The 12,791-nt window shown below is 47.5% G+C and overlaps 1 protein-coding gene across 1 annotated transcript in view; it reads right to left on the bottom strand.

Annotated features, from left to right (window-relative positions):
* Nucleotides 1–5,704: 5,704 nt before the first annotated feature.
* Nucleotides 5,705–12,791, bottom strand: part of Tex22 (testis expressed 22) — a 12,586-nt gene continuing 5,499 nt past the window's right edge. Inside the window, exon 2 of the mRNA XM_005343628.1 lies at nt 5,705–6,118. Within this exon, the coding sequence (XP_005343685.1) occupies nt 5,705–6,118 (414 nt within the window). The remainder of the gene's footprint in view (nt 6,119–12,791) is intronic.

Raw genomic sequence — 12,791 nt, 5'->3', positions numbered from 1 at the left:
TCTGCCTCCCGAGTGCTGGGATTAAAAGCGTGCACCACCACTGCCCGGCTATTTATACGTATACTAACATGATCTTGAGGACAAACAAGAAAGATGTTTTGTGTTGTATTTGTGTGTCAATCAGATTAGCCTGTGGGCATGGCTTTAATGAGTGATGTGTGAGGGCCCAGCTCACTCTGGGTAGGGTCATCCCTGGAGGTGGTCCTGGCTTGTACAAGGAAACAAAGAGCCAGCTACTAAGCAGCATTCCACCTTCGTCTCTGTTTCAGCTCATGCCTTCAGGGTCCTGCTTTGAGTTCCTACCCTGGCTTTCTTTCTTTGAGGATGGACTGTAGGATGATGTAAACCCTTTCTTCCTTCCTCCTCCCCCACAAAAATAGAAGATTGACCTTTTTTTTTCTAGCAGCACTCAAAGCATAGAGAAATAGTTCTTAAGAAGAAAATATAACCCACAGTTTTTTACCCAGACAGATTTTCTTGCATATATAAAGTTCTCGAGAAAACATTTCCAGACATACAAGAACAGGAAAAAGTTCTTTAAAAATTCAAGTGGCCAAAAGTGGGCAGAGGAAAGACCAGGGAGTCTCAACCCTACACAAAGAACTAAAGGGAACTATGGAATGCTGAGAGTAAGAGACATACTCTTCCCCAGGGAGGGGCACACCGTTTTGTTATCTGATACCAAATAGCCAGTCCTGAAAACACAGATACATGTCACATTATACAGACTGAGTAGGTTATACTTAGAAATATGTATGTGTGTGTATACATATATATGCATATAACAACAATCAATGCAAAAAGAGGTCATGAATCTGAGAGAAAATAAGGTGGGATATGGGAGGGTTTGGAGGTAGGGGAGGGGAGGAGGAAATGATACAAATATAATATGAAAAAGAAAACAACTGGACAGGCGTGGTGATACACACTGTAATCCCAGCACTTGAGAGGTAGAGACAGGACAGAACACCAACTACATAGTCTAAGGTTATGTAAGGTTATGTAAGGTTATAAGCCTGGGTTATATGAGACCCTATCTAAAATAAAGAACTTAGTGGGGCAATGGTGGCGCACGCCTTTGATCCCAGCACACAGGAGGCCTAGGCAGATGGATATCTGTGAGTTCAAGGCCAGCCTGGTCTACAGAGTGAGTTCCAGGACAGCCAGGGTTACAAAGAGAAACCTTGCCTCAAAAAACCAAAAAATAAAATACAAATAAAAACTCAGGGACCTGGAGAAATGGCTCAGCACTTGCTGCTGTTTCAGGAGACCATGGCTCAGTTCCTAGCACCCATGTGGCTGTTACAGCTGTCTGCTCTGGGGATCTGGTGATTCCTTCTGGCTGCCTTGGCCACTTCAGTCTATGGTACACATATGCAGGCACTGTACACATAGTATAAAAGAAATAAAACTTAGAAGCTGACCTTAATTTCGGCTAATTAAAAAATACAAAACAAAGAATGCAGATGGCCCAAGTTCTGGAGTAAGCTGATTATAGGAGGGCAGGGCAAGGGCTGGGGAGTTGGAATGGGAGGTAAATATAATGGGTCTTGGGGCTGGAGAGATGGTTCAGTGGTTAAGAGCACTGACTGCTCTTCCAGAGGACCCAGGTTCAACTCCCAGCAGCCACATGGCAACTCACAACTGTCTGTAACTCCAGTTGCAGGGGACCTGACACCCATGGGAAAAACACCAATGTATATATAATGAAAATAAATAAATTTTAAAAAGTATATATATAATGGGTCTTGCTTGCATGAACTGGCTGAGGAAAAGCCAGGGCAGAGGAAAGAAAGACCATGGCACTCATTACCAAACCAAAAAATCAGTGCTGTCTACATTGAAAAACAGGTGGTACTCATCCCTTATTGCAGGGTCTCACTGTGTAGCTCAGGCTAGCCTCAATGTGCACCAGTCTTCCTGCCGCCACCTTGAGTGCTCGGGTTGCAAGCACGCACCATCACATCTGCCATCTTACCGTCTTTCCACTGGGCTTTCCCAGCTTGCGTAGTTTCACTTCTTTCTCTTTAGCTCTATGTTTTTCACGTGTGAGCAGAAGCTGCATGCTTCAGAGCCCCATCATCTCACTCCCTCAGATGCCCCAGAAATAGCTGGGGTGACCTGATGTGAACAGTCCTCACTTGAGCAATCAAACTGTTTTGTTTTAAAAGAAAACCTTGGTTAATTCTGAGCAAGTGTTTTTGTAAACCAATGAAGTAATCTCTTAGGTAGTGGCACAGACGGCTGTGAACTACAGCTTCAAAGGGCCCCAGCAGCCCTGCACTGAAAAAGTCAGCTGCTGTAGGCCTCTGTCTGTTCCAGGTATCCAGACTGGGCTGCTTGGCTGTGCGTGTCAGTTTGACACAAGCTAGAGTCACCAGAGAGGAAGGAGCCTCAGATGAGGAAAGGCCTCCATGAGATCCAGCTCTAAGGCATTTTCTCATTTAGTGATCAATGGGGGAGGGCCCAGCCTGTGGTCCTAGTTTCTAGAAGAATAAGAAGGCTGAGCAGGCCATGAGGAGCAAACCAGTAGGCAACCCCCCTCCATGGCCTCTGCCTCCAGGATCCTGCCCTGTTTGAGTTCCTGTCCTAACTTCCTTCAGTGATGAACAGCAATGCTGAAGTGTAAGCCAAACAAACCCTTTTCCTCCCCAGTTTGCTTTTCCGTCATGTTTTGTCACCGCATTAGAAACCCTAAGTCACAGAGTGTCCTCTGCAACCCACTCAGAGCAAGGGTATCAAGCTGAGACAGGTGCTGAGTGTCCAGTGAGATCCCGTGGCTGTGGCTAGCTCAAGAAAACTTGAGCCTGCTCTGTTGGGGGAGTTTTTGCCCAACCTGACCTGCATCCCCTTGACTAAGGTGCTAGAGACCTTTCCCCGCAAGACTTTTCTGCTCCTTCTAAGATTAGCCAACCTGTCTGTGCAAACCCCTAACCACCCCATCTCCTCAGAGCTCCCCACTGCCTATACCCTTCTCTGGCGCAAGTTTTTCCCAGTAGAGCACTGGACCCGGAACCTGGCCACGTGATTGTGGGGAGCTGTCCTGTAGACCTTAGCAGCACCTAGCCCTCTACCCATAGGGGCCAAAGGCATCGAGAGAAGATGCCCTGCTCCCCTCCCAACAGGGCGATCCTTGTGCATATGCTGATGGAGCAAAGGAAATCAAGTTTACTAAGTCTGACCTTAAAACTGGGAGGTTTTCCAGGTCCTCTGGGTGGGCCCAGAGTAGTCTTAAGGGTCCTTAACCATAGGAGCTGAAAGAGGCAAGAGTGGTGAACACTGAGCCAGTGCTGCACCTAACTTACCCCGGGCAGCTGGGAAAGGTGAGCTGCAGCTCCCTGGAGCCTCATGAGGAACACAAATGCCTCATCCTGATCCTCGTGTAGTGAGGCCCGCTGCAGAGACTACAGAACTTAGTGCATCTGTCCTCTTAGCGCACTGACCCTGTGACCACCAGCTGTAGCAGCCCCTGGAAACTATGCCCTGCTCCAGTGTTTGGGCAGCAGTGCTCTCACTGGCACTGCCAACAGTCCCAGTACCAGGCTGCATTCCTTGCTCAACTCATTGGCCTTGCAGCCGCATTAACTGTCACAAGCGGCCAGTGGGAGGGGGCCGGCTCTGCGCCTCAGCCCTGGTGCTCTAAATGATGTGGCTTGTGTTGTTGTGATGGGAGAGATCCTAAGAGGAGCTGACCATCTCAGATTCCACCTGGCTGCAGAATCAGGAGGTGCCCAGGCAAACGCACAAGACCCAGAGGAGCCCTGCCAACCCTCAGCCGTGAGCGGAAGTCAAGTAACATGGAGTCCTTTAAAGCCACTTGGAGCTGAATGCACATAGCACCAGGCACCGCTGTGGTGACCTTTGACCCTAGCCCACCACATGCTGTGCCCCAAGTCAAGGTGGTGGGAGGGTTACAACGTGCTCAGGGCCCTGTCCAGACTCCTTAGCACTATCCCTGCCCTAGTCCATGTGGTACCGTGTCCTGCCTTCCCTTTATCCTTTGTACCCTGAAAAATGTAGAGGCCTCTCGGATAAACAAAAATTACACCAAAAAAAGGCACACGCCTTTAATCCCAGCACTCGAGAGGCAGAGGCAGGCAGATCTCTGTGAGTTTGAGGCCAGCCTGATCTACAAGAGCTAGTTCCAGGACAGGAACCAAAAAGCTACAGAGAAACCCTGTCTCGAAAATTAAAAAAAAAAAAAAAAATTACACCAAGGGTCAACTGGGAAGGGATGCCCAGTAGGGTGATGAAGGCAGACTTCCTGGAGGAGAAGGGATTTCATGGAGTCTTAGGAAGGGAGGGAAGCAAGGGCAGAGACTTCAAGTCAGCAGGCAGGGACCCAGTGTCGAGCCTGGTAAGTCTGTGTTTCAGCAAATGGACTCTGGCCAGGGGCAGCTGGTGCTGCACTTCAAGCGGGCTGATTCCCTCACGGTTAGCGCACAGTTCTGACTCATGCCCATATTTGAACCCAGGATCTATCACTTCCTCTTGTCTCAAAATTCCTTGTGCCCAGCCTTACGCACACAGAAGCCCAGGCCACCACTACCAGTCTGTGGTGACCCCTTATAAACACTCTGACAGACTGGGGTTACCATACTTTGATGTGGGAGTGTCATATATCAATCTGTTGATTTCATTGGTTAAGCAATAAAGAAACTGCTTGGCCCTCATAGGTTAAAACATAGGTGGGAGGAGTAAACAGAACAGAATGTTGGAAGGAAGAGGAAGTGAGCTCAGAGACTCGACAGCTCTCTGCTCAGGGGCAGACGCCTCAGAGAGACATGATGCTCGCTCCTGGGCGGACGCGGGGATAGCTCTGCTCTCTGAGGCACACACGATGAAGCTCCGACCCAGGATGGACGTAGGCTAGAATCTTCCTGATAAGCCACCTCGTGGCTACACAGATAATTAGAAATGGGCTAGTCCAGGTGCGAGAATTAGCCTAGAAGAGGCTAGATAGAAATGGGCCAAGCAGTGTTTAAATGAATACAATTTGTGTGTTGTTATCAACAATACTTTTACTGCCTCTCCTCCAGCTTGATGTCCCCCAAATGTGTCTTGTGTTACCACCCCAGTCCCAACTCTGCAGGGCCTCCAACCTCAAGACAAAGTGAGATACAGGGCTCCTTATGTTACCCCAAACACACTGCCTTCCTAGCCTGTCCAACTCCAAAGTTCACTGTCTGGAATGGTCAGTTACCTGGAAGTCTGCCTATGTCTAGAACCTCACTAGGTCCCTCTCATAGTATCTCCCAGGTCACACATCCCTTTTGATCTTGAAGCTAGATCCTGGAGTCTCAGATGGTTCATGACATGAAAACCCTACTGGAGGAACTGGACATGGCAGGGATCTCGCACCTCCTCGGGCAGCTGCTCAATGAGGCTGGCAAAGCAGTCAGTGGTCTGTGTGGCAATCTAACCTCCTCAGAGGCCCACAAATGCTGGTCACCAAAATGCCCCACAGAGCAGGGGCTCTTTCGGAAAGTTACTCTGTCTGACTCTCCCTTCCGTGGCTCTCCTGTAGTTAGTTTCCAACCAGGTTCCCAGGAGGGGCAGCTCTCCTGAGTTCTGAGACCTTTGTACTAACCTGTTTGCCCTTTGTGGGTGGGTCACGCCCACAGAGGGCACAAGGGGTATGGAACTCATGTGGTGACAAAGAAAGGCACTGGACAAGAGACACTGGGCTAAGCAGAGATCCTTCTTAGGAGGGTGGTGACCTTGAAGTCTGGGCCTCGAAATTCTCGCTCTGCCAGAGGGGAGTGGCCCGGGCCAAGAAGTTCTGGAAGGTGTTGTGGTACATGGTGGAATGTTGTGGATGAGGGAGGAGTACATCCCTGTCCACACCCTCAGACACCAGCTCAGCCACCATCTGCTCAATATCCTGCGGGTGACCAACCATGGTTTCAGGGACCTGGTTGGGCGAGGTTGGGGCAGACCCAGTCAATGGGGAGGGTACAGTCGGCTGGACCGGGAGGTGCAGGCCCAGTATGTCTCTAGATGGGGCCTTGGCCGTGTTAGCTCTGTCCTGCGCATGCAGCATGGCCAGACGTCTGCGCTCGTCGATGCTGATATTCCAGCGACTACCTGGGCGCCTGCGCGCTGGAGGCTCACACACCTGTGGGGACAGAGCGCACGGTCACCTCCAAACTCAGTTTCTCACGTCTGAGCTAGGTCTCCAGCTCCTTTTGTCTTACTCTAAAACCCAGGCTGGCCTGACCCCTTCACTGTGCTTCAGGGAGAGCTGCTAGTGGGGAAGGCAGTATGCTCTTACAGCCCACACTGGCTTACCTGAGCACTTCATGGGCCCCCTCAGGTGTTCATGGGTACTGTTACATCTGTCCCTGGACTATGCAGACATTACAGTGGTTCTGGAAAAGTACTCCAAAGTGGAGGGTGCGGTTGGGCCAGAGGCATTACAAAGCTAGCTAACCTGTTGGTGCCCCCCAAAAAATCAGCTCTCAAAGATCAACCCTAGGCATCCTTCCTCCCTAAGAGCCCTAGAAAGTGATCTTAAAGGCTGGGTTCGGTTACAAACTAACAAAAATAATAAAGTCTATAAAGAGATTTCGGAGGAAACCTAACACTCTGAACACACATGAACAAAGTTTTAAAAACAGGTATGAGGGTCATCAGTCACACCACACAGGAGATTGGAAGGGGTGACTTGCGAGAAAGCTGGCACAGGCTGTAGGTAAAGCCCTCATATAACAGCCACAGGATGCCCCTGCCGTGGTGGGTGGTCTGTGGAAGTCCCTCCAGACTGCCCACTTAGGGGCACACCTAGCTACCTTCTGGATGGAAAAGGAGCAGGATGAGACACCAAGTGAAGGACCTCCTTACTCAAGAAACCTTGAAAGAATTAATGCATAACAATCCAGCTGTTCCATTTCTGGGGACTGACCCGGAAGAATTTAAAGGCAGGACTTGGAAAGCCATGTCCACAGCAGCTTCACTCCCTCAGTCAAAACATGGACGCAATTCGAGTGCCGTGGAGGGTGGCTCTACCCAGACAATGGAACATTACTGACTCAACAGAAAGGAAGGAAGGAAGGGAGGGAGGGAGGGCGGGCACTTGGGGGCTAGATACCTAGCTCAGCAGTTAAGAGTGTGTTCTGCTCTTGCAGAGGACCTGGGTTCAGTTCTAGCACCCACCTCAGGCATCTCACAACTGCCTGTAATGCCAATTCAAAGAGATCGCACACCGTTCAGCTTCTGTGGCCACCTGCATGCACATAAATTCACACTTTTTTTTTGGTTTATCAAGACAGGGTTTCTCTGTGAAACAGCCCTTGCTGTTCTGGAATTCACTCTGTAGACCAGGCTGGCCTCAAACTCACAGAGATTTACTTACCTCTGCCTTCTGAGTGCTGGCATTAAAGGCATGCACCACCGCCTGGCATAAATTTTTAAAAATTAAAAATGTTTAAATTAAAAAAGTTGACATTCAGGGGCTGGAGAGATGGTTCAGTGGTTAAGAGCACTGGCTGCTCTTCCAAAGGTCCTGAGTTCAGTTCCCAGCAACCACATGGTGGCTCACAACCATCTGTAATGAGATCTCGTGCCCTCTTCTGGCCTGCAGGCAGACGTGATATTGTATACATAATAAATAAATTTAAAAAATTTGACACATGCTGTTGTGTAGTTGACTGTGAAACAGCAGCCACCAAAGCACACGTTCCATAGCTTCTACGACCCTGCTGGTCTAGGAATAGTCAAACTCAAACTCACTGAGACAGAAAGAAGAGCAGAGCCTCTGGGGACTGGGGGTGGAACAGGAGATACTGACAGTGGAAGAAACCTGGAAATCTGTCTCACAACAAGGGTATATTCAGTAAGAGGCTAGATGGGCTCCATGACAGAATGCACCATTAGCATGTGCATGACCAAGGTGATGTTCATGGCCTGGGATCCATCTCTAGAATCTGCACCAACACACACACTCACACACACACACACACACACACACACACACACACACACACACTAGCTTTGATGACAAAAATATGAGGGAAAAAAATGAACATTTGACTCCAAGGCATGTACTGGGAGAAGGTACAGAGAAACACAGGAGACAATAAGCCAAGAAGGGTCCCCCTGAAGGTCCTCCCGCAACCCTCAGAAGCCAGGCTTCCAGATGTGTGTCCCACCAAATCCATAGGCCAAGGTTTCCCCTTCAAGGTGCTGGACAAGGAGGAAGGCCTCAGGGGAGGGGTTAGGTGCTAGTGCATCAGAAAGAGATCCACAGAGCTCACTCACACCCCATGCATTCAAACAGAGGGAAAGGCAACTTCTGTGAACCAAGCAGTAGGCCCTCTCCAGACCTGAATCTGTGAGAGACTTGGACTTGGTCTGGACCTGCCAGTCCCTAGAATTGAGAAGCAGCATTCCATACTGCCTAAGCTACTGTGGTTTGTTATGGAAGCCCCAACTGACGGCAGTCCAAGAAGGATAACATCAACGTTTCTGATTCCGTTTCTTCAGAGACCTCTGTATTCGGAAGTGTACGACAATACATTCCTGTTGTTTAAATCGGAAAAAAAAGGGGGGTGGAAGTCCACAGGCCCTCATCCCATCCTGCGGCCTCTTTTACTCTGTTTTCCCTAGCCTACTCCATACAAGTTCCTTCTGTTGAAAAGCAGGGGCCTGTAGTCACTGAAAGCCAGATGCCTACCTGATCATGCCACAGCAAAGTCAGCTGCTAACAAAGGCTATCTGAACACCTGCACATGCAAAGTCGCCAGTATCACAAGCCCAAGGTGAAGAGCAGGACAGAGCTGCTAGCTAGCTGAGAGAGAAGAGAGATCCCAGGTCTCCACTATCACTGTGGCCTCTGGATGTAGGGTACAGGCAATGAATGAAACAAGAGCAGAAGCACGTGGAGGTGGCCATCCAGAGGACAAGAATGACCCTGGTATGGAGAGTTAGACTTGGTGAGACAGCTATTCAGTGGGAAGCTGCTCTCCAGCTGTTCCTGTTCTTAAGCCACTTTGTGGGGACTGCACCCCTCTTGTAGCACTATGCCAGCACAGTACTTCTTGCTGGAGTAGCTCCGGTTCTGCTGGAGACACTGGGTGAGGATGGATGTGCTCCTCATGTGACACATAGACATGAGGCTACATGCTAGGCTCATTGTATTGATGCGGCAACCTCAGGAAAGGCAGGATCAGAAGACCTTAGAGAGTGAGAGGCACACACTGGACAATCAACCCACGTCTGACCAAGAAATGAGAAAACATGGGTTCAGGGTTCATTTGGAGAGACTCATCACACCGCTTTGCCTCCACAGTACTAACTGATAGAGCATCGAAAGCACAGAGTGCACACATTCTGTCCCCAGAGACAGAGCAAACAGCCTTAGCAGAATACATTATGCTGACATTTCAGAACACTGGCAAGAAGAAAAAGATCTTCAGTTTTTTGGAAATGAAGCTGGAAAGATGGCTCAGTGGTTAAGAGCACTTGGGTTCAGTTCCCAGCACCCACACAGCGACTCACACCTGTCTCCTAATTCCAGTTCCCGGACATCCAAAGCTTTCTTCTGGTTTTATGCAGGTAAAAATTAATACATACAAAATATAATATATATAAATAATAAATAATTAATAAATATAAAATATAATACATATAAATTCATACATATAAAATACATAAATCTTAAAAAACTTTCAAAAATAAAAATGCCACAGGGGTGGTGCTATATAGAGATGCCTAGCAACGCACAGGAAAACCAGAGCAAGTACAGAGAATCAGACATCTACATGATCTATGGTGTTACACAGTAGCACTGGAAGCTGGCAAGGAGAGAGCTGCAAAGGCCTGGAAAAAAATTCTCTCCTAGAATTTTTACCTAACCAAAGTGCTATGCAAGTGTGCAAAGTCATTTCCATACCTTTGAGGTTTTGGTTGCTTTTTGTTTGTTTGTTTTTTTGTTTTTCAAGACAGGGTTTCTCTGTAGCTTTGGAGCCTGTTCTGGAACTAGCTCTTGTAGACCAGGCTGACCTCAAATCACCTCTGAGTCTTTAAAGCCCAAAAACTTCCATAGGCATCCACAGACACATGCATACATACGTAAACATGAACACATGCAGGCACACACACAAATAGGCACACATAAGCAAAACCAGTGTAATATACCTCTTCGGGAATATGGGGAAAAAGAACAGGAGGGAGGTAGAGCACCAGGCCCCAATTTATATGACAGAACAGCAGCAGTCTCTGGAGTGCAGGAGTGGGGGGAGCAGTATTAACTTCATGTGTACACGTGAACATGTGTACATGTGTGCAGTATTAACTTCATGTGTACAGCATTAACTTCATGTGTACATGTGAACACATGTACATGTGTACAGTATTATCTTCATATGTACATGTATCAGTATTAACTTCATTTGTGCATGTGAACACGTGTACAGCATTAACTTCATGTATGCATGTGAACACGTGTACATGTGTACAGCATTAACTTCATGTGTGCATGTGAACACATGTACAGAATTAACTTCATGTGTACATTCTGCAAACACTGCTGGCGAGACCATCAGCAAGAGAGCCGACAGCAAGGCTTGGGGTCACTGCCCAACAGCACACATGAATGTTTTATGGATAGTAACGCAAAAATTTAAAACTAAAGATTAAAGTAACTAACATGGGAGAATATGCTCAGAGCTCTTACCCACGTTCTCACCAAACAGGTGGAACATTCACACAAGTTGGACATGATCTAGGCCACAAACAAAATGGATCTGTACCAGGCCCCTGGAACTCATGACTATGAGGCCCCAGAACAATATGATTGAACTTACCGCCCAGAGATAACATACTCCTATCGAAATGGCATCCCTTTCTAAGTCAACATGTGAGGGCAAAGAAAGTTGAGGAGACTAAAATGTATACTTATTTAGATAGAACATGAGAGCAAGATCCACCAGAGTGCCAGAGTGCGAGCAGAACTGCCCTCTGAGGACTGTGCCGCTTAAAGCCGCCGACGGAAGAAAGCTCCTTAATCCTGACACTGCGAGTTCCAGGCGAGCTAGTCTACACAGCAAGGAAGGACAGCCAGGAAGCTAGGGCTACATAGCTTCTGTCTCAAAAGTCAAAGAAGAAAAACAGAAGGAAAACATTCTAAACTCATATACTCTGGCTGAACAATTACATACTTAAGAATTTAACCGGAGTCAGGCTTGACGGTACACACCTTTAACACAGCACTCAGGAGGCAGAGGCATGTGGAACTCTGAGTTCTGGGACAGCTAGGACTACACAGAGAAACCCTGTTTCAGAAACTAAACAAAACCAAAGCAATAAAACAAAATAACTCAAGAATTTAACCTAGGGGCTGGAGAGATGGCTCAGCAATTAAGAGCATTCCTGTCCTTGCAGAGAACTCAGGCTCCATTCCCAGCACCCTTACTTGTTTCCACTGTCTGTAACTAACTACAATTCCATTCCAGGGGACCCATGCCTTCCTCTGAGCTGGAGGGCACCAGACATACATGTGGTGCACAGATATACATGCAGTCAAAACATCCAAACACATAAGATAAAAATAAAAAAATAATTAAAAATGACATTAGAAAAGACAAGTAAATGAAGTTAAAAGAAGAAAATAGTGGATAATATTCACAAACAGGTTCTTGGAAAAACCACTTTCTGTATGCGTTCACTGGTCCCAGGCACAGCCACTGACATCAAGTCTACCAATGTACTCACGCTCAGTGTTCACTTAGGTGAGTTTTGTTTGTCTGGGAACTGAAAGACAGACTTCACTCACTTTTTTTATCTCCATGTTTGATGTGTGGTGCGTGGGATCAAACATAGGACCTTGTGTGTACCAGGCAAATGTTCTACCAGTGGCTACATCTTCAGGCCACTACTCCTTGTAAAAATAAAAGGGGGGGGGATGGAGAGATAGTTCAGTGGTTAAGAGCACTGGCTGCTCTTCCAGAGGTCCTGAGTTCAAGTCCCAGCAACCACATGGTGGCTCACAACCATCTATAATGAGATCTGGTGCCCTCTTCTGGCATGCGGGCATACATGGAGGCAGAATGTTGTATAAATAATAAATAAATCTAAAAAAACAAAAAAAGAAAAGAGTGTCTGCTTGCCTGTATGTCTGTGCTGGTGGATGCCAGAGAGGATATCAAAACTCCTGGAACTGGAGTTATAAAGGGTACATGTGGTTGCTGGGACCTAAACCCAGGTCTACTGCAACAGCAGCAAGTGCTCTTAACTACCAAGCCATCTCTTCAGACCCGTACCATGAAACTTTTAAGATAGTTTTCTCATTGCTGTTGTTTTGTGGATAGAATTTTTGGCACGTAGCCCAGGCTGGTCCTGAACTCACAATCCTGCCTCAGCATCCATCCAAGTGCTGGAATTACAGGTAGGGGCCGCTATGTTGGCTCCTCAGTTTCAGTGATGTAAATATTATAAATATTTCTTCCCGGCTGTCATAGAACAATTCCCACCTCTGCTTACACGACACTTTCTAAATCTGCTGGTTTTTCCTTCATGATGTTTGAATTGAGAAAAGCATTTCTCATTTGGGATTCTAAATACAGATTCTCCCAAAGCAGTTTTCAGTTTAAGTTCAGTGTGTCTGCCATGTGTGCTCAAAGGCAGGGCTGTATTCTACTACCCTGTAAATGGCCAGCAACCACTCTAATACTGCTTGTTGAAAAACTTACTTCTTGTACTGAGAACTCAAGAACAATGGCAATGGGTTTTGATCTTACTGCAGGTACTGGCTTTGTGGGAGCCTAGGCAGTTTGGATGCTCACCTTACTAGA

This window comes from Microtus ochrogaster, chromosome 1, assembly GCF_000317375.1.
Source record: "Microtus ochrogaster isolate Prairie Vole_2 chromosome 1, MicOch1.0, whole genome shotgun sequence".
Lineage (NCBI taxonomy): Eukaryota > Metazoa > Chordata > Mammalia > Rodentia > Cricetidae > Microtus > Microtus ochrogaster.
The sequence above is the reverse complement of the archived record's forward strand: the minus strand, read 5'-3'. Positions and strand labels throughout refer to the sequence as shown.